This window comes from Giraffa tippelskirchi, chromosome 1 (assembly GCF_054371585.1).
Source record: "Giraffa tippelskirchi isolate mGirTip1 chromosome 1, T2T-mGirTip1v1.2.pri, whole genome shotgun sequence".
Classification (NCBI taxonomy): domain Eukaryota; kingdom Metazoa; phylum Chordata; class Mammalia; order Artiodactyla; family Giraffidae; genus Giraffa; species Giraffa tippelskirchi.
In genome coordinates, this window is record NC_137275.1 from 217,999,259 (window position 1) to 218,024,421 (window position 25,163).

The 25,163-nt window shown below is 45.7% G+C and overlaps 1 protein-coding gene and 2 long non-coding RNA genes across 10 annotated transcripts in view; 2 read left to right on the top strand and 1 right to left on the bottom strand.

Annotated features, from left to right (window-relative positions):
* WHRN (whirlin) overlaps positions 1-4,845 on the bottom strand; it is an 87,590-nt gene extending 82,745 nt beyond the window's left edge. For all 8 annotated transcript variants that reach the window (XM_081574978.1, XM_081574973.1, XM_081574967.1 and 5 more), the window contains exon 1: positions 3,340-4,845. In XM_081574978.1, coding sequence (XP_081431104.1) covers positions 3,340-3,957 — 618 coding nt within the window. In that variant the 5' untranslated portion in view covers positions 3,958-4,845. The remainder of the gene's footprint in view (positions 1-3,339) is intronic.
* A 109-nt stretch (positions 4,846-4,954) lies between these two features.
* On the top strand, positions 4,955-22,820 carry LOC145540462 (uncharacterized). Its single transcript, XR_014078351.1, has 2 exons — positions 4,955-5,131; positions 22,544-22,820. It is a non-coding gene; the product is annotated as an uncharacterized LOC145540462 (long non-coding RNA).
* On the top strand, positions 12,737-17,082 carry LOC145540469 (uncharacterized). Its single transcript, XR_014078354.1, has 2 exons — positions 12,737-13,286; positions 15,160-17,082. It is a non-coding gene; the product is annotated as an uncharacterized LOC145540469 (long non-coding RNA).
* Positions 22,821-25,163: the final 2,343 nt, after the last annotated feature.

Genomic DNA, 25,163 nt, shown 5'->3' on the forward strand with positions numbered 1-25,163 from the left:
TATATTCAATCTCCTCCGCTCACTGAGAGGAGGTGACTCTCTCTAATTCATAAACTATTAAGTAATCTGATTTCTAAAATTTAATTTTCTTTTGACATACACACACGCGCACACGCGATCTCTCCTTTGAGAAGCTCAGAGAATCTTTTCCCCCTTTCTATCTGCAGAAGAAAAATAAAGATTTTAAGACTGAAGCCATATCGCCTCAACAGCCAAGTGTCTATTGACAGGTGAACAGAGAAGGTAAAGGTAGCATATATTTACATACAATGGAATATTATTCAGCCACTAAAAAAGGAAATCTTGCCATTTGTGACAACACAGATGAAACTGGAGGACATTATACTAAATAAGCCAGACACAGAAAGATATTGTATGATTTCAATTATGAATGGAATATAAAAACGTTGAGCTCATGAAAGCAGAGAGGAAGATGGTGGTTACCAGGATCTAGGGTTGGTGGAAAAGGGGAGATATTGGTGGAAACTTCTAGTTATGAGTAGCTTCTGGGGATCTAATGCACAGTCAGGTGACCATATTTATTAATAATAATTCTGAATTGTGTTCTTAAAATTTTCTAAGTGTTTACATCTTATGTGTTCTTACCGCAGAAATAAAATAACATGTGAAGTGATGGATATGTGAATTAGCTTAATTGTGGTCATCATTTTGTGATGTAAAGTTGATCAAATATCTCATATCCCATTGTATACCTTAAATAATCCACTCCAGTATTCTTGCCTGGAGAATCCTATGGACAAAGGAGCCGGGTAGGCTACAGTCCATAGGGTCACAAAGAGTCTGACATGACTGAAGCAACTTAGCATGCAACAACATACCTTAAATATATACAATTTTTACTTGCCAGTTAGTTACACTTCAATAAAACTGTGGGAGGAAGCAAAAAATAAGTAAATACAATTGAATAGGAAAAAGGAAAACATGTCTCCTACTAAAGGCAACGTGGTATCCTGGAACAGGAAAAGGACAGAAGCAGAAACACTGATGCCATTTGAATAAAACCTGAAGTTAAAAATCCCTGCACCATAGCTTTTAAAGAGGGGCTGGCTGTGCGGAAATCCTGGTTAAGGGCAGTTTGTACCTAGTGGAGAAGCTGGGGCCTCTTTGGGCTTTCAGTTTAAGGGGACTCGGCACTCTGAATTTTGTGGAAATGTGTCAATAACTGCAGTTCTAAACTGTCCCTGAAACCCCCGCCCATCCTGCATGCCTAGGGCTCCTGAGGCCTCTGAGATGAGGTTCCACCTCCTCTGTTTTAAATTCCACCCATGGAAAGTCCGTCCCCCTCTCGCCCCTGGAGTTAAGGTGACACAAAGCTGCTCATTTGCCTGTTGCTTCTGAAGGGTCCAAAGGGGCGTTTTCCAGGCAAGTTACATGTCTGACATTGGCCGGGAGGAAGCGGGTCACCCGAGAGGATGGTGTTCCCCCAGCCTGCTCAGGCAAAGTGGCAGGGACAAGGAGCTGCCTGGCTCCCACTGGCTCCCACCTGTCCAAGGGCTGTTCTGCTCCGTTCAACCCCTCCCTCCGGCAAGGAGAGTTCTGGAGCTTCAGAAGCTATGCCCAGTGAGTTTAGGTCTGACTCCGGAGGCAACAAGAATAAACAAGCCCGCTAAGGCCTGGTGCCCGGGGGCAGCAGCACTTTGGTGTAGTGGAGGGAGGGCAGAACGGAAACTCGGGAGCAGCTCCAGCCTCAGAGGCGTGGCTGAGTCTGGAGTGGGAACCGAAGGGGCACTTGGTGTTTTCAATGCCCAGGTTTCCTGAGGCCTTTCCCAAGTCTATCACCTCCTGATGATTAAGCCACTCGAGGCCTTTTAAATTGCCTCTAAAATTGAATCCACGTTTATAAATGACCATTTGGATCAAATATCTTTCAGGTAAAAATTTGTCATCTGGGAACTCCAGACCTTTCAGGATCAAAGGCTAATGGGCTATTTCTTTTTTTAAATACGTGGAATGTCAGATAAATGGAAAGAGATGAACTGCTGGAGGGCGGGAAGGAGACAGAGAGGATGTTTGCCTGGAAACCCAGAGGGACCTTTATCCTCCGCACCCCCGAACAGCCTTTTTCTGGGAGCAGCTGGGAAGTTTCTAAAATCCTCAGGGGCCCCCCCTGAGGGGCAGACAGGTCAGGAAGCAGAGGGAAACCAAGGTCAGAGGATGGTTGTGCCCCAGGTGAACAGTCAGGAAATGAGCTCTAGAGGCACCTGGTCACAGGTCATTAACAGACACGGGAAGCAGCCCAGGGACCTCTGCTTCCTGAGTGTTTCCCAGCAGCCTGTGGTCCCTCCGCTGGAGTCCATAACACCTGCATGGAGGGGACCAGAGACCGGGGTGAGGGATGGGCGGTGAGAAGCTGGGTCAGAAGCCTGCCCGATCCCCTGGGAAGCATTTTCCTTGCAGAAGCAAACTGTGTCACTGTTCCTTTTCCCCAACTCTTCACTTCTTGACACAAAGGTGGTGTGTGTGTGTGTGTGCACGCGTTTGTGTGCGCAGGGCATGCGCCTGCAAAGCATCCCTGAATCCACACATAAACCAAATACTGTCCCATCTCCTACTTCAACTGATTTTCAATAGCCCTGGGCATGAGATTAGCAAATGCATACATTCCTTTAAAGAGAATGTTAAATTCTTAAGAGTTAGTTGTCATGAGGTTATTTTTCTCAATTAACAGACACAAAAAGCACAACTACTCTCAAGGAGGTGGGAGATTTATTCTTGACATTCAGGCAAACACCCCCTTCCCATCAAGGTTAGGGACACTTATGTTCCAAACGGAGAACCAGAGGTTCTGAGGGACCTGTCCCAGGATACACAGCCTGGTCCATAAATAGCAAGGTCAGGCCAGAGCTCTGTGGGTCACCAGCACAGCCTCCTTGGACCACTCTGGAGTTAACAAAACTTTCAGGAGCAAAATCCTCCAGGATAATGAGAATAACAACAGCAGAACGGGAGCTCGCCCACTGATTACTAACCATATGCCAAGCAGACACAGTATCTCTTTTAATGTTCATAAGAATCCTTTATCCACTTTGTGGGAATCATACCTTTGCAAGAGCGTTTGATAATGCCTGTTTCCCACACACTAGCCTTTATGCCCCACGAAGGCAGGGTCCATGTCTTTTCGCCCATCACTATGTCCCAAATGCCTGGTATCTATTTGCTCAAAAAAACTAGATGTTCGTGTTTTAAAGAAATACTTTTAAGAAAAACGAGGCCCAGAAAGGTCAAGCAATTTGGCTAAGGACACACAGCATGGAGTTACTACTAATATGAGGTGCTTCGCCACTCTGTCCCGAACTCAACCCCAAACCAGAGCCCTACCTTGACGGCCTCGGCGTGGGTCACTCGGGCCAGGGATTTGTCGTTGACACGCAGAATCTGGTCCCCGACTCTCAGCCCCTCCTTCTCGGCCAGAGAGCCCGGCTCCACCAGCGACACGTAGATGCCCACGCCATGCTCCGAGCCCCCGCGGATGCTGAAGCCCAAGCCCTCGTGGGCCTTGGCGCGCCGCAGGCTCACCAGACGCACCTCCCCGGGCCCCGCGCCGTCGGGGCCGCCCCAGGTAGGTTGCCTGTAGGGGGTGGTGGCGGGCAGATAGAGGCCCTCCGCTGTATACTGGTCGAAGAGCAGCTGGTCCGAGCGCGGGATGACCAGCCGCAGCATCGGCAGCAGGCGCCGCTTGACCGGACTGTCCAGCAGCACGCGCAGGGTGCGCACCAGGTCGAAGACGTTGCGGCGCGCGTGGTAAGCGTTCAGGCAGTGCGTGAACTGCTCCCGCTCCGCCTCGCTCAGCAGCGCGGTCAGCGCCTGGTGCAGCTGGCGCACATTGGCAGACAGCAGTCGCAGTCCCGCGCCCCCGCCGCCGCTCGCCCCGGCCGCCGAGCCCAGCGAGCCGGTGGAGGACGAGCCCACCGACAGGCCGTCCAGCTGCGCGTTCATCTCCCCGCCGAGGCCCGGGAGGAATCGGGGCGCGCGGTGGGACAGCCGCGGCACTCGCCGGCACTGGAGCGACAGCTGGATCCCGGGAGCGCGGAGATCGCGGCTGGAGTCTGGGTCTGGGAGCTGGGGGTGGCGGGGTGGGGGGAGCTCCAGGGGGATGCCGAGACAGGGGCTGGATCCGGGAAGACCTGGAGAAGAAGGCTGGAGTCTAGGTTTGGAGGGCACAGAAACGGTGCCTTAATCCTGAGGGGGATCGCGGAGACCAATGCTAGATTCCCGGGCGCACGAAGACCCAGGGGGTCGCGAAACTGGAGTCCGCTGGGCGCAGAGACGGCGGCTGGAGTCCAGAGGACGCGGAGACAGCGGCTGGAGTCCCGGCAAGGCGGAGACGGCGGCGGGGTCCCCAGGGACAAGGAGTTGGCGGCTGGAGCCCGGAGGTCGCGGAGACTGCGGCTGGAGTCCGAGGGGACGAGGAGAGAGCAGCTACATTCTGGAGGGCACAGAGACCACGAATGGCCGGAGCAGGGAGGAGGGGCGCAGCAAAGCTGACCGCCCCGTCACACCATGCCCGGGGCTCCCCCAGCCGGGACGCCTGTTCCTCTCGGGCTGGGGGACCCCGAAGTCATAAATTGGGGTGGGGGCGCTCTAGACCCTGAGTCTCCAGAATCGCAGCCGGTGGAGCCGCGCGGGCGTCCCGCAGGGGGTGCGAGGCATGTCCAAGGCAGCCCCGGGATGCAAGCAGCCCGGGGACCCCTGCGCCCCTGCACCGCCCGCGGGCAGACGGAGCCGCGCGGCCAGGAGCCCGGACTTTGAGAACTGTTGAGCCGCCCGGGGCCGATCTTCCAGTGAGTTCCGACGCCGTCGCTGTCGCCGTCGCCAGCCCAGTCTAGGCCCCGCCCCTTGCCCCTCCCCCTCTCTACCCTCCCCCCCCCCGCGGGCTCTTCAGGAAATGACGTCCCGCGTCGCGCCTGGCGGTTGCCTGGAGACGGGGTGAAACAGTCCAGCCCCAGAGAAGAAAGGGGTGAAAGTGGGGGTTAGGGGTGGGAGGAGCTCCAGGGTTGATGAGAGTTACCCCCACTTCTCCAGCCGGTGGCCGGGGGGAGGGGTGTACCTCAAAAACTGCTCTTCCACGATCGAGGCATGTTCATCTGGATCGCTTTGGAGCAACTAGCCAGTAAGCTAACTCACAATTATGGGGGAAAATAACCAACTTCTTGCCCCTAAAATGTTAAATGCCTCAGGCTCAGTTTTCTACCTTAAAACCTTGCGGTCCCCTCTTGCACGCACTAATATTCAAGTTCATGTGTTTATGCGGACCTACGGTATGCAAGAGAGCACCTACTGTATGCAAGAGATCTGTCTATTCAAGCATATTCGGTATCTGTGGGGTCCAACTCCAGTGCAGGGCTAGATCAGACTGGACCCGTGCCCAATATTCAGTAGGTAGGAAAAACGTTTTCACAAATATGAAGTGGACACGGCACACACACATGGGCATATGAAATACAAAAGCTTAAAATATAAAAGTATGAAAATTTAAAATATTAAAGTTTTATACAAAATATTAAAAGTTCCAAATAAGGTGGGTGGATTGTATGAATGTCAAGATCAGAGCTGTGATCTTGTCAACATTAGGGGAAACTAGGGGAAGGGTGCGTGGGATGTCTGTGTATTATTCCTTACAACTGCGTGTGAATCTACAATTATCTCAAACATTTTAAAAAATATGTTTGAAGAGTGTTGGGGAAAAACTATTGTATTCCTTTCCATCCCAAGACAAATGGGAAGATTCTCCAAGATACCCCCTCCCCCAAATATAATCTAAGGGCACTCATTCTGTCCTGACTCTTTGCTGAGTGCTGGAGACTCCAGGTAAAAAGATGAAATCTTTTACCTCAAGGAGGTTATAGTATAGCAGGGGAGAAAGCCTACATAAATCAATAAAATTAAAAATCAGAATGAAAAGTTGTTGCAACGGCTGAGAGAGCCCAGGTTTAGGGGAAGAGAAAATGGCCAGGACTTTATCAATCAAAGAGCTGACACCTAAATGAAGGGAATAGATTTTCTTTTCCGGACCACAGGGAACCATGGAGGGATTTTTCAGCCGTGTAGGCTTAGTGCATTTCCAAAACCAAGGCTGGGAACTGAAGCTATATTCAGTTCAGTTCAGTTCATTTGGTCAGTAATGTCCGACTCTTCACAACCCCACAGACTGCAGCATGCCAGGCTTGCCTGTCCATCACCAACTCCTGGAGCTTACTCAAACTCTTGTCCATCGAGCTGGTGATGTCATCCAACAATCTCATCCTCTGTTGTCCCCTTTTCCTCTCACCTTCAATCTTTCCCAGCATCAAGGTCTTTTCCAGTGGGTCAGTTCGCATCAGGTGTCCAAAGTATTAGAGTTTCAGCATCAGTCCTTCCAATGAATATTCAGGACTGATTTCCTTTAGGATGGACTGGTTGGATCTCCTTGCAGTCCAAGGGACTCTCAAGAGTCCTCTCTAACACCACAGTTCAAAAGCATCAATTCTTCAGTGCTCAGCTTTCTTTATACATTATCCCCCTCAAATTGCCAATTCTCTTCTTCATTTCCCTAAAACAGACCTCGATTAAATTAATGCCCAAAGAGCATATCTGGAAAGGTGACTTTTTAAAGATTTGTGTATTTATTTTGCGTTTGACTGCGCTGGATCTTTGTTGCTGTGCACAGCCCTCCTTTGGCTGCGGAGAGCAGGGCCTACTCTCCAGTGGTGCGCAGTCTTCTCATTGCAGCGGTTTCTCTTGTTGCAGATCACAGGCTCTAGGCGTGCAGTCTTCAGTAGTTTCGGCTCACGGGCTCTAGAGTTCTGACTCAGTAGTTGTGGCACACAGGCTTAGTTGCTCTGCGGCATGTGGGATCTTCCTGGACCAGGGATCGAACCCATGTCCCCTGCATTGGCAGGCAGATTCTTTACCACCAAGCCACCAGGGAAGCCAGACAGGGTGTCTTAAACAGCCAGTTAAGCTACCTTGGACATCCATCTGACAGCTCTGTTAGAGCAGTTCATAATGTGCATTCTTCTTTCTCATTGAAGCCTTTGATGTAACTAGCCAAAGATATTTTTTAAAAAGTCAATCTCGCTCACCCTAAAATATATTAATGGCAAACCTCAAAATGCCACCAAGCAGGGCTTAATTATATGCAGTTCAGGTTTTCTGCAAATGTATTTCATGCTAAGCTTTCACTTAGTTAGTGTTCTAATTATAATTACTGTGATTGGCTTGATAAATGCATCCCAGGAGCTAAGATCCCCATTCCCAACATTTTATTTCTGTGCAAAGGATATTTGCAAGAAGGTATTTTGCTTTAGGCAGCAGAAACTACTGTTGCACACACATTTGAGTAGGAAAAGAAACAGTTTCTTCTGCAAACATCAGAAACCCGTCTGGGATGCTGGGCTATTGCTTAATGCCATAGAGGCCAATTTGGGGGGGAAGACAAGTGCAAGGACATGGAAAAAGAACTCACTGGGGCTTCTTCCATCCATCTTGCAAAACCTCCTTCGTATCAGTTTGCACTGTGTAAACTCTCCGATACAAGGCAGTATGTACCTGTGCGCAGACCTCAAGAATCCTATGTCATGTCTGAAGATGTGTTTGTCGTTCAGAAATAAGCTCTTGGAAACCCAAGATGCCTGGGCTCATAAGGGCTGCACAGCCTTCAGCCTTGAAGACCTGGAAGGAAATCCTGAGTACTTGAGCAGACCTGGCCTTGGTTGCATACTGCCCTCTTCAGAAGGAAAATAAAATTTTCCGGTATCCACTGCAGGCTTCCTTCGGCTGTCTTCACCAAAGCCACTTTTTGTATAGTCCACTGTCATTCCCCAACTCTGGCAAATCACTGCCCTTCTCCTATGGATGTTCCTGGAAACTCATCACACTGGTGTGGTTGAAAAGGCAGAGGGGAGAAGACTGAATTGTATTCAACTGAGAAGTAGTTTGTATGGAACTGAATTTTTTGTTGTTTATTTCTCATGCATTTGTTTTAACCAAGAGACAACATTATCAAATTGCTCTCTAAATATTAGGTAGAAAACCATGATTTCAACTTCAGAATGTCCCTTTAGCTATGGCAAATGGCTTCCCTGCTCAACTGTAAAATGAAGTTTCTAAACCTTCCCTGTCTCTCCCGAGGGCAGCTGTAAACACCGCATCCTGGGCGGTAAGTGAAAACGGACACAGTGCACCGGGAAGCCTGACGTTGTCAGTTTCTCCTCTTTTCGATGGCAATTTTTAAAATTCTTTTTCTATTTCATAGTCATTTGGAGCTTCCCTCTTATCTACTGAAACATATCCTTAGAAGTCAATAGAGATTAATTTCATTTGAGATACATTTCCCATGGGACATACAGAAGAATACAGCAAATGTTTGTTGGGTGCCAGACACTGTTTTAAACACTTGTAAACATTTTAACTCACTCAATCTCCCAATTATTCTGTAAAAAAAACAAAAAGAAAGATACCACTATCATCCTTGTAAAATAGACAGAAAACTGAGACATAGGGACATAGCTATTCCCAAGGTTATAGAAGTAGAGTTGAAAGAGTTGGGATTTGAACCCAGGCTATTTGACTCCAGGGTTCTTACTCAATCACTGTGCCACGCAGCCTGTCAATTGTCCAGTTCAAAGATGCTAAAAGGCCCCCAGTGGGAATGGCGTAAAGACCACATCTTCTTGAAAGTACCGCTGGGAATGTCAGAAGTTAAAAATAAGGCACATACTAATGATTCTTGGTTGGTAAGCTGACATTTTGTGGTGGAGAGACTAAGTGGGGGCTTGATAAAAAGATATCCTTTTTTTTTTTTTATTTTTTATACTGTTTTATTGCAATATAATTCAGATACCATAAAGCACACTCATTTATTCATTTCAGTGGTTTTTAGTATATTCACAGGGTTATGCATCTATCACAACAATCAATTTTGAAATATTTTCATTAACTCCTTAGTAGTCACTCCCCATTTCTCCTCAACCCCTCGATCCTCTGCCCTGTTGTTGTTCAGTTGCTAAGTCGTGTCTGATTCTTTGCGACCCCATGAGCTGCAGCCCGCCAGGCTCCTCTGTCCACGGGATTTCCCAGGCAAGAATACTGGAGTGGGCTGCCATTTCCTTCGCTAGGGGATCTACCCGATCAAGGGATCGAACCCGAGTCTCCTGCATTAGCAGACAGATTCTTTACTGCTGAGCCACCAGGGAAGCCCCACTCTAAGGCCAGCTGCTGCTGCTGCTGCTGCTGCTGCTAAGTCACTTCAGTCGTGTCCGACTCTGTGCAACCCCATAGACGGCAGCCCACCAGGCTCCCCCGTCCCTGGGATTCTCCAGGCAAGAACACTGGAGTGGGTTGCCATTTCCTTCTCCAATGTATGAACGTGAAAAGTGAAAGTGAAGTTGCTCAGTTGTGTCCGACTCTTAGTGACCCCATGGACTGTAGCCTACCAGGCTCCTCCATCCATGGGATTTTCCAGGCAAGAGTACTGGAGTGGGGTGCCATTGCCTTCTCCGAAAAGATATCCTTGAGAGGACTTCCCTGGTGGTACAGCAGATAAGAATCCACCTGCCAATGCAGGGGACGTGGGTTCAGTCTCTGGTTCGGGAGGATTCCACGTGCCTTGGAGCAACTAAACCTGTGTGCCACAACTACTGAGCCTGCACTCTAAAGCCAGCGCTCCGCAACGAGAGAAGCTATGCAACAAGAAGTCTGAGCACCGCGATGCAAAGTAACCCCTGCTCGCCTGCCGCATCTAGAGAAAGCCCGTGCAAAGAAACGAAGACCCAATGCAGCCAAAAATAAATAAATAAATATTTTTTTAAAGTATCATTCAGAGAGATGGAAATGGAGAGGTTTGGGGGAGCCCCCAGGGCTCTCAGCCTGGACACAGGAGGAGGATGTTCAAAGCCGTTCAGTGTAGGGTGTCCTAGGGAGCCTTTCCCAGCTCTGGGATCCGTAAAAAAATAGGAGAGTAGCAACCCAAGTTATGACTTCTGCTCCGAGACCACAGCCTGTCTCTTCTCTGCAGTGGGGATGGAATCAGCAGAGAAAAGGGACACGTTCACCTCTGTGACTGGTAGATAATACAGATAATGTTGGTGGCAGTGCCAGGAGATAAGAGAGAGGTGAGAAAAAGAGAAAGAACAAAAGCATCAGGAAAAGAAAGGAGAAAAAAGTCTTTATCTTAGCCTGGATATAATCTCCCGAGTCTGTCTCATGGTAACAGAGAATCATGTGATGTTTGTGCTAGAAAGGCATGAGAGCACAGAGCTGATCTCCAGGTTCAAAGCCCATCTCTGATATTTGTTACCTGTGTGACCTTGGGCAAGTCATTGGAAGGCTTTTGCACCTGGGTGCCCTTTCCTGTAAAATGGGGTCAATGACACTGCCATCAGTGTTATAATGAATATCGATGGAACTCAGGTATGCAAAGTACTTATCACCCTGCCCGGCATGTAATAGGCACTCCCACAAGGCTTGGCATGCAGCTTGGTTAAAGCTCTTACTGCACAGGAAGCCCTCAAGGATAGGACCAGAGCTCTTTTACCTCTGTGTGCAGTGCTCAGCTAAAGGACAAGCACATGGTAGGTGCTCAGTAATTACTGTTGAATGCATCCTTAGTTCTCTCCCTCTCCCGCCGCTGGTTACAGATAGGACAACCAACGTCAGAGAAGGTCATCGTCTTGACCACAGTCCCAGTGGCAGCTGGAGTCATCTGTCCCAGGCTTTCTCATTTGTAACTAAAAGGAAAGTTTACTAAGTGCTTCCAGAGAGCTAAGCCCTTTACAGGCATCACTTCTTTCAATCCTCATGACAGATTCTGTGAAACAGATAATATTATTGTCCCCACTTAACAGATGAGGAAAACTGAGTGTCTGGACTATGAAGTGGTTTCCCCAAGGTCTGGGCAGTTAGCCACCTACCATGCTAGCCCGCTACCTACTCTCACTGTACCTTGTATTAAGAGAGATAAAATTGAGACTCACTCCTCTCACACAGCTTTGGGGAAACAGTGAACTGTGATGACAATAATAAATGGCAGGGAGCTGATCTGTTGGCTGGAAAGAGGCAGAACAGTAGAAGTGACCTTATCAGGAGTGCTGGGTGTAATCCGATTGCTATGAGGTCTGGAAGAGCTTCTTTAATCAGAGGATTACATATTGGTTAACATGGGGACACTCACTCCAAACATCAGCTTGGTTCAGATCGGAGGAGCACCCAGCGAAAACATCCTTGCTATGCACCCATCTCCTGTTAACTGGAGCATCCGGTTCATGCCTTCACTCTGTCCATTCATTTGTCATTCAAACAACTGTTCTTAGCTCGTCCTCTGTTCTGCCAGGGAACTGTTCTGGGGGATCCAGTAGGAACAAGATCACCATGGTTCCTGCCCTCCTGGAGCAGACAGTGCATTAAATGTACTATCAGGTGGCTGGAGGGGCAGTGTGATGAGCCCTGGCATGAGGGTCCCACACTAGCCTCCCCAGCTGGCAGCCCCTTCTCTGAACCTTCTCTCGGCATTACAGCAAAGGATCAGCACTGCGGACAGACTTAGTTCAGTTATTTCTGCTTATGGAACCCTAGAGGAATCACATCACCTCTAGGAGCCTCAGTTTCTTCACTTATTAAAAAATAAAGAAAGAGCTATAAAAACAGCTTTAAAAAAAAAAAAAAAGGAATAGTTGGAAGACTGGTGGAGATAATGCCTGTAAAGCAGGTAGCTTGGTGCCTGGGACCAGGGCAGTTTTGGGCTGCTCTAAGAATTGCTTTGAGAAAGTAACTCCTTAGCTTGCCTTATCTGTATTGATCTCTTAAAGCTTTTTGTTTTTTATAAGCTAGGTGCTTTGAATTTCTGGTTAACTGCTGCAGTTCCTCACTGCTCCTCAAGGCAAGTTTTTGTTTCCTGTGTTTCTATTTTTAACTCCAGTTGTCTGGGAATTCTTAAACAGAACACTGTTCTTAGGATGCTCTGTACCTCGTTGATCCAGTCCTTTCTCTCCATGCCTCAGTCTTTCCATCTGTACAATGAGGAGCTTGGAGGCAGGGGTCAGCAGGCTTTTCTAGTTCTAAGAATTATGTTTTTGTTTCTAGGGCAGAAGAAGAGAAGGGGGCGGAAGACAAGGATAAGGGGGAGACTTGAAGAGTTTTCTGGAGGATCTGAGCAGATTTAGATTTAGAATTCTGTCTCCATGACTGGCTGATGACTCTGTCTCTGACTGGTTTGAGGCTCATAATGTCACCTTGCCTCCAGCTTTCAAATAGCAGCTAATGGTCTTAACTGCGTTTCAGCAAGTTCTGTGACTTTTGCCTTTGACTTTGACCATCTTCAAAGACACTCGACAGACATAGTTATTACATTTATAGGGCCCAGTGCACCCAATTGCTTGGCAAATTGTGTCAGAGAATCTGTAACTGTTACAGAAGAATGCTTGCTCTCTGCATTCTTCTTTGTTCTTTGGAAATTTGATATTCTTATTGACCTTCTATGAGGGTAACAGTACATGGAATTCCAACATTCCAGAATTATAGTGATGTTTTTAAAATAAAGTGGATCCTTAAAGATCATACTTATTCATTCATTCAACAAACAAATATCAGGTACCTACTATGTGCCAAGCACTGTGTGGGGCTGAAAGAGCTGAACTCTAATCCTTGCTTTCACGGCGCCCATCTAGTTAGGAATAATGCATAAAGAGTAATACTGACCATGTGTTGTAATAGCGTTAGTTATTATCTATTGCTATGTAACAAAGTATAACAAACTTGGGAGCTTAAACAATACACATTTATTATCTCACAGTTTCCACGGATCAGGAGTCTGGTTTAGCTGGTTCCTCTGCTTAGTATCTTGAAAGACTGCAACCAAGGTGTCATCAGAGCTGTGTTCTCATTCAAAGGCTTGATTAGGGGAGGATCCACGTCCAAACTCACTCAGTTGATGACAGAGTTTATCTTTTGTGACTGTGCAACTGAAGGCCCCACCATTTGCTAACTGTTGGCTGGGGCTGCGTGTCTGATTCTAGGCATCAGTCACAATTCTTTTGCCATGTGGCCCACACAGGGCAGCTGACACCTGCAAAGCTAGTAAAGAAAGCTCGCTCTCTAGGACTAGGATATGGTCTAGACTAAAATCAAGTCTTTTACAGTGTCATATAACTGCAGATGGTGATGGCAGCCATGAAATTAAAAGACGCTTACTCTTTGGAAGGAAAGTTATGACCAACCTAGACAGCATATTAAAAAGCACAGAAATTACTTTGTCAGCAAAGGTCCGTCTAGTCAAGGCTATGGTTTTTCCAGTAGTCATGTATGGATGTGAGAGTTGGACTATAAAGAAAGCTGAGAGCCAAAGAATTGATGCTTTTGAACAGTGGTGTTGGAGAAGACTCTTGAGAGTCCCTTGGACTGAAAGGAGATCCAACCAGTCCATCCTAAACGAGATCAGTCCTGGGTGTTCATTGGAAGGACTGATGTTGAAGCTGAAACTCCATTACTTTGGCCTCCTGATGCGGAGAGCTGACTCATTGGAAAAGACCTTGATGCTGAGAAAGATTGAGGGCAGGAGGAGAAAGGGACAACAGAGGGTGAGATGATTGGATGGCATCACCGACACAATGCACATGGGTGTGGGTGGACTCTGGGAGTTGGTGATGGACAGGGAGGCCTGGCGTGCTGCGGTTCATGGGGTCACAAAGAGTCGGACACGACTGAGGAACTGAAGTGAACTGAACTGAATCTTAGGACTGTCATACCATTATCTTTGTCATAAAAGGTGACCTAATCAAGGGAATGATTCACTATTACTTTTGCCATATATTATTGGTTAGAAGCCAGTCACTGTTTCTGAGCATAGTGATGGGGTGAGGAATGTAAAAGGGTGTGACTCACTCTGGGAGTCACCTTAGGCGGGTGTCACGAAGAAAATGGACAAAGTGTAGCAAGTGCCCAGAGGAGGAAGCCCTGATTCTTCCAGGTGAAGTCAAGAAGGCTTCCTGAAAGAGGGGAGATGTGACAGGCGACACTGGCAGAAAGAATAAGGGGTCACCAGGTAGGCTTGCTGGGAAGGACACTCTAAGAAGGAACAGCATGAACAAAGACACGGAGGCAGGAAAGAGTGCAGACTGTTAAGGAAACTACAAGGAAGTTCTGTATAGATGGGTTCAGCAAGCGTGTGGCCAGAGATTTGGCTGGAGACAGGGTGGGCAGAGGCGAATCATGACAAACAGGGAAGGCTAAGTTTGGCGATTTTGACAATATCCTAAAAGCAATAGAGAGCCATCAATTTGCAGGTATGGATTCTGATTCTTCCTAGAGGAGCATCCCGTACCTTCTCCAACAGCTCTCGAAGATTTATAGCAGCGCTTGTATTTCATAAAGAATTCTCAGAGAAGGTGGCACGCTTTCAAGAGTATGACAGACGTGGAGCTGGCTAAAAATATGTCTGCGCCTCCACGGCGCACCAAACCATAGACTGTTTACCTTGGAAGGGACTTTCAAAATTCATGCAGGCTAGTGACTGCCTTGTCTCCTCATCTCAAAATTCGATGCAGCAGTGGGTGGCAGGCAGCAAAGTCAGACTGGGCTGGATTCAAATCCGGATTCTGCCGTTTGCCTCCTGATAAGACCTTGAGCAAGTGACTAACCTCTCTGGTCTGTTTCCTCGTCCATTCAATGCAGATAGTGAAGAATGCAACGAGGATTCAATGTAATCATATTTGTCAGGCACTCATCTGCCATATGGCACGTGTTTGCTGGGACTGCCATAACAGAGTGTCACAAGCTGAGAGGCTTAAACAGCAAAACTTTCTTTTCTTACAATTCTAGAGATTAGACGTCTGAAATCAAGGTGTCAGCAGCGTTGCTTCTTCTGTGGTCTCCCTCTGTGGCTTGTAGATGGCTATTTTCTCCCTGTATCTTCACATTGTCTTCCCTCTGTGTCTATGGGCATGTCTCTATCCAAATTTCCTCTTCTTGTTGTTCAGTCGCGAAACCATATCAGATTCTCTGCGACTCCATGGACTGCAGCACGCCAGGCTTCCCTGTCCTTCGCTATCTCCCGGAGTTTGCTTAAATTCGTGTCCATTGAGTTGTTAAGCTATCTAACTGTTTCATCCTCTGCCACCCACTTCTCTTTTTGCCTCCAATCTTTATCAGCATCAATGTCTTTTCCAGTGAGTCGGCTCTTCGCATCAGGTGGCCAAAGTATTGGAGCTTCAGCTTTAGCATCAGTCCTTCCAATGAATATTCAAGGTTGATTTCCTCTTCTTGCAAGGACACAAAGCATATTAGATTCAGGATTGCCCTAAAGATCTCCTGTTAACTTATTCACTTCTTCAATAACCTTGTCTCCAAATATAGTCATGTTCTGAAGTTACGTTACCTCCTGGGGTTAGGACATCAGTGTATGGATTTGGGGGATACACATTTCAGCACACAAGAGTATACTCTCAACTCACGTTAGCTACTTCTTCTTCTACCTCTGATTGGTGAAAACCCTTATCTTCCAATTTCAAGCATGATTTCTCAGCCTCTCCTAACTATTCCATGAGAATTAGTTTGTCTCATCAATGATCTTTCAGAAGGACATGTGTTCATGCCTCACTCTGTAAATAACAGTAACAGCTAGACAGTCCGTGATGCTATCCCACCACCACTGGGATATGCCTGACGAATCAGTTGAATAATCTTTCTTTAATTTAACTCGATGGCAGTCATTTTCTGGAACACACCATTACAAGGGAGCAGTATGATCTCCAGGGCTTTTTGATACCTAATTAAAAGGCAGTGTAGCAAGAAGGAGATTGCAGTTACATCTCAGAATCACTTTGTCCTGATTTGGGAGTTGAAGGGAAAGAGTTTTTTACTGAATTGTAAGGAGATTGGGCAGGGTGGCCTAGGGAGACTGTGGTGGGGGGTGGCTCTGCTGGTCTCGTGGAGAAGGCTCTATGCTATTGTTTTTGCTTGTCAGAGTAAGCCAAGGTCATTCCTCATTCCTTACAGGTGATGGGCCTGGAAGACCTTCTCATGGGCTAAGATGGTCATTGACTAAAAAATTTCAGCAGAGTTGATCCATTTTTAATACTAACTCATTCATCAGTACCTCCTTATGGAGCATTTATTAGGTACTACTGATGGTGGACATAATAAAAAAGATGACTGATAATTTGTGAAAGTTGCTCAGTCGTGGCTGATTGTTTGTGACCCCATGGACTATACAGTCCATGGAATTCTCCACATCAGAATTCTGGAGTGGGTAGCCTTTCCCTTCTCCAGGGGATCTTCCCAACCCAGGGATCGAACTCAGGTCTTCCACACTGCAGGCAGATTCTTTACCAGCTGAGCCACCAGAGAAGCTAAATAATTTATAAATACCTCTAAACTATGGGCTTTTAACCTGGGGCTGGTGCTTCCGTGCATCTGTGAAATCCTTGGAACTGTGCACATATTTTTCCATGTGTGTGTATTAATGTTTTGTTTCTCTAAATTCTGCAGTCCATGACCCCAAAGATTAAGACCTCCCTATTCCAAATAATGGGCTTCCTGGGTGGGTCAGTAGTAAAGAATCTGCCTGCCAATGCAGGAGACAAAGGAGACTCAAGTTCGATCCTTGGGTCGGAAAGATCCCCTGGAGTAGGAAATGGCAACTCACTCCAGTATTCTTGCCTGGAGAATTCCATGGACAGAGGAGCCCGGCGGGCTACAGTCCATGGGGTCACAAAGAGTCAGACACGACTGAGCAACTGAGCATGCACGCATGCATTCAAATAGTACTTCCTTCTCTTTAGAGCTTACCCTGTATCAGGTACATTATGTTGCTTTCTTCATTTAAAACTCAAGTCAGCTCTCCCATCTTTCTGCATTATCCCTGTTTAATAGACAAGAAGACTGAGGCCAGGAATCTAAACCTTCAAGAGGCAGAGCCTGGATTTTGTCCATCCACGCAACAAATACTAAGCATCATGCATTATTCGAAGAAGAGGGGATGTAGTGAAAAATAAAATAGAAAAAAATCTTTGTTCTCCTGAAATTTGCATAGTAGGGAGATTTGAATAATCTACTGAGGTTACTACTACTGGATTAAAACTTGCTGTTATACTATTGTACTTGTAAAATTTATATGATGTCATGTAACAGTTATCAATAACAATAATATTGCATAACAAACAACCACAAAGTTTCAGTGGCATACAATAATAAATACTTATGGGGGGTAGGCTGAGGGGTTCTGCTGATCTGAGCCTGCTTGGCTGTTTTTGGCTAGGCTTGCATATGCATCTCTGGCCAGCTGGCAAATCAGCTCGAGTCGGGCTGGCTGTGCTGACCTCAGCCAAGATGCCTCTTCTCTGTACTATGTGAACTGCTCAACCTCCAGTCAGCTAACTTGACCTGACTCTTATGTTGGAGACAGCAATCCGAGAGAGAGAGAACAGAGCCACATTTCCACCACATTCTGTTGGCAAAGCAAGTCACAAGGCCTGTCTATGTTGCAAGGGGCGCCGATCCAGGGATGGGAACAATTGAGACTATTTTGGCAATTCACCTACACGTAACAAGCTGCAGTGGGTTGAATGGTGTCCCCCCATCCGCAAATTCATGTGTACCCAGAACTTCAGAATACGACCTTATTTGGAATAAGGGTCTTTGCCAGTGTAAGAATCTGCCTGCCAAAGCAGGAGAAACAAAAGACACAAGTTCAAGCCCTGGGTCAGGAAGATCCCCTGGAGAAGGAGATGGCAACCCGCTCCCAATACTCTTGCCTGGAAAATCCCACAGACAGAGGTACCCGGTGGGCTACAGTCTATGGGGCTGCAGAGAGTCAGACACGACTAAGTGACTAACACACAATTAAGTTAAAGATCCTGAGATGAGATCAACCTGAAGGTGAGCTCTAAATCCAACGAATGGTGTCCTGTTAAGAGAGAAAAGAGGGAGACTTGACACAGGGACGTGAAAGGAGACCAGATGAGGACTAAAGCAGAGGTTGAAGGTAAGCTGCCAGCAGCCAAGAACACTGTGGGTTGCCAGCAGCCACCAGAGCTGGGAGACAGGATGGGAATGGATCCTCTCTCAGAGCATCTAGAAGGAGCCCACCCAGTCAATGGCCTGATTTGGGGCTTCTGGCCTCCAGACTGGGAAAGAATACATTTATGTCCTTTTAAGCCACTCGTCTGTCATTGTCACAGCAGGCCTAGGAAACGGATACACGTGGTTAGTAACAATTATTTAAAGTTGCTGTGTGTCGAGTGTTACAGTATTTGGCTCTCCTCATTTTAGAGATGGGCCTCCGAAGTTGAAAGAGCGTGACCACTTGCTCAAGGTCCTTCCCTCAGACGGGTGGCAGAGGGAAGCAGCCTGTTGTGGGCAGGGCTTCTCACATGCGCACAGGAATCTCCCAGGTACCTGTTACAAGGCAGATCTCAGATGTAGATCTGAGATGGGACCTGGGGTTCTAAGCTTCTCACAGGCTCCCGGGTGATTCCAGTGCTGTGGTGCCTGGACCCTCACCTGGTCTTCACCTGGACCCTTTGCAAAGATGTAGTGGTGGACAGGTGCCAGGCACTGAAGACCCAGATTCAGGATTCCCATCTTGAGTCCTAGCTTCACCATCACTTCACCATGCAACCAGGAGCAAGTGACTGAATCACTTCGCTTTTCACAGTGGGAGTAAGCTAAGGATGATCATTCCCACCTCCCTCAGCTTAAATGAGATGAGGGGATGATGAAGGGTGAGCCCTGAAAACTCATGGAAGGTTTTCAGGGATAACTTCCCTTTTTTTGGGTCTTGATCTCAGGTTCATAGATGCAAGATGGCTCCATGACTAAGAGCAAAACACAGGCTGTAGAGTCAGCCCGACCTTGGATTAAACCAAGATTCAGCGACCTCTGAGTGCCTCAGTTTCTGGGTCTATAAAATGGACGTAAATATTGTACCTGTCTTCCTTGTGTGGTCTCTTTGAGAATTCAGTCATATAATGCATGTAATGTGCTAAGCACGGTGCCCCTCACATAGCTAGTCTTAATTAAATGCCATATAAACATAATAACAATTTATTTAATATTTAATATTATTATTGCTGAAATCAAAGTGAGATGATGAACTTGCAACCTATCTATAAACCGTCAAGACAACAAACAAAAGTTAAGATATGGTCTCAGGGTTTGTGAGGTTCATTCAGATTTGCCCTTTTGAGCCCTCCCCACGGAGAGAGCACACCCAGGGCTCCGTGCTGAGCTGAGAGGGCAGGTCCTGGAAAGAACACTGATTCCCTGTTTCCCTGACCTCTGCTGGAGGAGGGGAGTTAGTTACACTCCAGTGAGGTGGGTGCTCAGAGAGAAGGAGCTGAGCCCGGCAGAAGGGCCTAATCCAATGGAGGGGCTGGAAATAAGGAAAGGCTTCCTAGAGAGACAGTGCCTGAGCTGAATCTTAAGGGAGAAGGGAGTGGAAGAGAGTTGGTTGGAGGGGGTACTCGGGAAATGAAGCCTTACTTCTTCATGCATCTTAAGAAATGCGTGGGGATCTTTTCCATAGAAGGTGGAACAATGCAGAAACCCCATTCAACCAATAAATGTCAGAGAAGATGTTCCATCTCATTTGTGAGCAGGGAATTGCAGATTAAAACAACAATAAGACATTATTTCACACCTATCAGATTGGCAAAAATCAAAATATCTGACATTACTGAGTATTAACAAGAGTATGGTACGAGAGGTACACCTAAGGGCTCGTGGGAGTATAAATTGGCACAGCTACTGTGGAAAACTACTTGGCAATCTCTAATAGACTTGAAGACATTCCCAAGCTATAACCCAGCAGCTCTACAGCTTGATAAATTCTCCCAAGGAATTCTCAAACTTTTGTATCAAAAGTGTGTCAGTTAGTTTCTGCTGCATAACAAACTACCCTTAGACAGCAATCATTTATTTAGCTCATACTTCTGTGGGTCAGCTGGGCAGTTCTTCTGGTCTGGTTTAGCTTAACTGGTTTCTGCTGGGCTCTGTCATTAGCAGAATTGGCAGCTGGAAGAACACAGGTGGCTTCACTCACATACTTGCTGGCTGTTGGCTGGGGTAAAAGGAGTGACTGGGCAACATGTCTCTTGTCCTCCAGCTCCATGCGTGATTAACACCCTTGTCTGGTACAGGGGTGTCCTTAAGAAGTGGGAGCTGTCATCACACTTGCCTAAAGGGTAAACTGATAAACCAATTTGGGGAAAGGCAGCCTTAGAGGTTTTATTCCTTTGTTTTCTTACTTTCGCAACAGCTTTATTAAAGTATTATTCATGTACCATACAATTTACTCATTTAAACAATTCAATAGTCTTGAATATATTCTCAGAATTGTGAAAGCATCACCATAATCAATTTTAGAACATATTCAATCACCCTAAAAAGAAGCTCCATACCCTTTGGCCCCCAGACCCTCCAGTCCACTATCCCCCTGATCCATAGGCAACCAATTTACTTTCTCTAGAGATTTGCTTATTCTAGACATTTCATATGCTGCTGCTGCTGCTGCTGCTGCTAAGTCACTTCAGTCGTGTCCGACTCTCTGCGATCCCATAGACGGCAGCCCACCAGGCTCTGCCGTCCCTGGGATTCTCCAGGCAAGAATACTGGAGTGGGTTGCCATTTCCTTCTCCAGTGCATGAAAGGGAAAAGTGAAAGTGAAGTCGCTCAGTCGTGTCCGACTCTTAGTGACCCCATGGACTGCAGCCCCCCAGGCTCCTCCGTCCATGGGATTTCCTAGGCAAGAGTACTGGAGTGGGGTGCCATTGCCTTCTCCGAGACATTTCATATAAATAGCATCAAAATATAAATAGCATCAAACAATGTGTGGCGCTTTGTGACTTTGTGACTGGCTTCTTTCACTTAGCACAAAGCTTTCAGGGCTCCTCCATGTGATAGCATATAGTAGTACTGCATTTCTTTTTAAAATTTTGTTTAAAACGTTTTATTTTATAGTGGAGTATAGTCGGTTAACAATATTGTGATAATTTCAGGAGGGCAGCAAAGTGACTCAGCCATATATATACTTGTATCCGTTCTCCCCAAACACCCCTCCTATCCAGGCTACCATATAACATTGAGCAGAGTTCCCTGTGCTATATTATACAGTAGATCCTTGTTGGTTATTAATTTTATATAGTTATTTTATTTTTAATTAGAGGATAATTGCTTTACAATGTTGTGTTTGTTTCTGCCATACAGCAACGTGAGTCAGCCGTAAGTATACATCTATCCCCTCTCTCTTGAAACTCCCTTCCACCCCCACCCATCCCACTGCTCTAGGTCATCACAGAGCACTGGGCAAGTTCCCATTGTATGGACAGACTATGTTTGTTTATCCATGCATCCACTGAGGTACATTTGGATTGTTTCTACCTTTTAGCTCCTATGAATGCTGCTGTTTGGAACATTCATGTACAGGTTTTTGTGGGAATATACATTTTCATTTCTCTTAGGAGTAGAGGTCCTGGGTGTTATGGAAACTCCATGTTTAACCATTTGAAGAACTACCAGGTTTTGTTTTGTTTTCCCAGGGTGGCTGCAGTAAGCCTTAGAGAGATTTATAGCTCTCAAGAGTCAGTCCTTTGGGTTCTTCTAAGCTAACCTCTGTTGGTGTAACTTTTAGTTCCTTTTTGCTATTCTTGTTTGTTTGGTTTCTCTGCTGGCTTTTTACAAACCAGGATTCAGGTGTCATGTGACTTCAGGCCCAGTTAAGCTGACAGTGTTTGGGCAGCTCTGACGTGCCTCGTACTGGTCTCTGAGGCCCCAACAGGATTTACAGTCAGAGATTCCCTCACCCACATGTTTTCACTGAGCTCCTGGGGAATCTTTCTGTTCCCAGTTCTGTTTCATTCCCGTTTCCTCTTCTTTTTTTTTTTTTTTTTTTATTTGGTAAGAACATATAATTGCCAAAAGCAGAAGAAATTGATTTATCATAAATGGCAAGTATCAATTAATGTTATAAAAGTCCTTAGGTAATGAAGTCATTACTTGTGTTGGTTATAGAGAACCAAAAGTTCATGCTATTTTCTTTTTTATGAATTTATTTATTTTAGTTGGGGACTAATTACTTTACAATATTGTAATAGTTTTTGCCATACATTGACATGAATCAGCCATGGGTTTACATGTGTTCCCCTTCCTGGACCCCCCACCCACCTCCCTCCCCATCCCATCCCTCTGGGTCATCCCATTGCCCCGGCCCTGAGCCCTTGTCTCATGCATCGAACATGGAATGGTGTTCTGTTTCACATATGATAATATACATGTTTCAATGCTATTCTCCCAGAACGTCCCACCCTCACCTTCTCCCTCAGAGTCCATAAAATTGTTCTATGCATCTGTGTCTCTTATTCTGTCTTGCATATAGGGTTATCGTTACCATCTTTCAAATTCCATATATATGCATTAGTATACTGTATTGTTGTTTTTCTTTCTGGCTTACTTCACTCTGTATAATGGGCTCCAGTTTCATCCATCTCAGTAGAACCGATTCAAATGTATTTTTTTTAATGGCTGAGTAATATTCCATTGTGTATATGTACCACAGCTTCCTTATCCATTCGTCTGCTGATGGACATCTGTGGACAACTTGGAAGAAATGGACAAATTCTTAGAAAAGTATAACTTTCCAAAACTGAACCAGGAAGAAATAGAAGATCTTAACAGACCCGTTCCCTCTTCTACAGAGCCTTCCACACCCAACTCCTCCGCCAGGCCACCAAGAGGGTGTGGAGGTCACCGAACCAACCCTCACTTCTTGCTGGGGACAGAGGCAGGGTGAGGGGAAGAGGGAAGTTATGATTTAAAAAAATAAGTTGGTAGCAGAATGGAAATAGAAACCCAAGGGTTGCTTTTCTTTCTTTTTCTCTCAGTATAGCTGTAACACATGCTTATTATGTGAAAATGAGAAAATAGGTATAATTCAAAAACAATAAAAACACATTTAAAAAAAAGATCACCCATAGTTTCAGCACCTACAGAAAACTAGTGTCAACATTTTAGTTTATAACTTTTATTCATTATTCATTAATTTATTCAGTAAATGTTTATTGGGTATCTACTAATTGCCAAGGGCTTGCCAGGTGGCACTAGTGATAAGGAGCCTGCCTGCCAATGCAGGGCATGTAAGAGATGTGGATTCAGTCCCTGGGTTGGGAAGATCCCCTGGAGAAGGAAGGGGTAAGCCAGTCCAGTATTCTCTCCTGGAGAATCCTGTGGACAGAGGAGCCTGGCAAGCTACAGTCCATAGGGTCGTACAGAGTCAGACACGACTGAAGTGACTTAGTACATGTACACACTAATTGCCAAGTATTTTACTAAACCCTGGGGACATTATTCTTTGCACATGTGTTTGTGTAAATATATACATCTTTCCCTACAAAAAACAGGATCATCCTATATATGTACTTTATCATTTGAATTTCTCTAACATTTCTACAATATGTTATAAATCCTTTTCTGGGGCAATATGTTATATTATATTATATCAATGAATGCATAGAATATGCTATGATTTATTTAAGCAATCCCTTATTTTGTGCATAAGAATTATTTTATAACTTCCCCTATTATCAATGTAGCTATAATCATCTTTTTATTTTCTTAGTTCTCCAGACAAATTTGTAGAAATATATGTGCTGGATCAAAAGGTATATATATATTTTAAGGCTGTTAAATTGATACACTTTACCATTTCATTCATCAAAAAAAAAAACTGTCCAAGCACAGTCTTCCATCGGCAGTGCATAAGAGTGCCTATTACCCACCCATCAGGAACATTCTACTAAACACTGGGGAACTTACTCTTTCCCAGTGTGAAAAGTAAAAAATGGTTTTCTTAGTTTCCTAGGGTTGTTCTTACCACAAACCACATGACTGAAAATATCAGAAACTTATTGTCTTACAGTTCTGGAGGCTAATGTCCAAAATTAGGGTGTTTGCAGGACCATGCTCCTTCTGAAAACTGCAGGGGAATCCTTCCTCCTTTTCCTAGCTTCTGGTGGTTTGCTGGTAATCTTGTTAGGACTTTCTGGTTTTTCATTTTACATGATTTCTTTTTTTTATTGAAGTATAGTTAATTTACAATGCTGCATTAGCATCAAGTGTACAGCAAAGGGATTCGATTAAACAGGCACAGACATACATGTACACACATATAAATGAATCTTTCAGATTCTTTTCTAAGATATTCAGTATAGTTCCCTGTGCTATGCAATAGGTCGTTGTTGGTTACCTAGTTTATATATAGTAGTATGTGTGTATTAATCTCACACTCTAATTTACCTCTCCTTCATCACATACAAAATTATGTGTTGGGTTGCTGTTTTTTAATTGAGCATTTTTTTAATATATACCTTAGGTTGTTTTTCTACAAAGATGTTTGTCTTTTCCTTATCTATAAAACTATTTGTCCAATAAAAATATTCATACCTAAACCTCAGGTTTTTCTTGTTTACCCAATTTGAAACATATAAAGATCTGTACAGACTTTGGACTGTTTGTCTTGCTCTGTACTAGAGGATGTGTCTTGCTGTGGGTGCAGCTCTCTGCCCACCAGCAGGGTGCAACAATCCTCTCGATATAGTTCCAGCTGGAAGACAATGAGACTTCATGGCTTCTGTATTAGTCAAGATAAGTTAGATTGTACCCCGTCCAAAAAACTGACCTCAGGAAACTTGTTGGGTCACAGCACGAAGGTGTGTGTGTATTTCTTGCTCAGACTATATGTCCACTACTGAAGCCTGCGTGCCTAGAGCCCCTGCTCCACAACGAGAGAAGCCACCGCAATGAAAAGCTTGCGCACCGCAACAAAGAGCAGCCACTGCTCACGGCAATTCAAGAAAGCCCGCGCAAAGCAACGGAGACTCAGCACAACCATAAATAATTTTTCTTTTAAAAAGGAACCATTTCCATGTAAAGTCACATTCTGAGGTTCCAGGTAGACATGGATTTGGGGGGAATCTGTTTAACACGTGTGTGCTGCAGGAGCAAGTCTCTAGGACATACTCCAAGTGCAAAATCCCTTTGTGGGCTCCATGATTTCTTTTCAAAACACTTCAGAGCACCCTGGCCTCATATCTCACCTACAGCGAGGCCCCGTGGTGACAAGAGACAAATGTCTTTTCTGCAGGTGGGATTGTACTAAACCTCAAATGCAAGTACTGTAA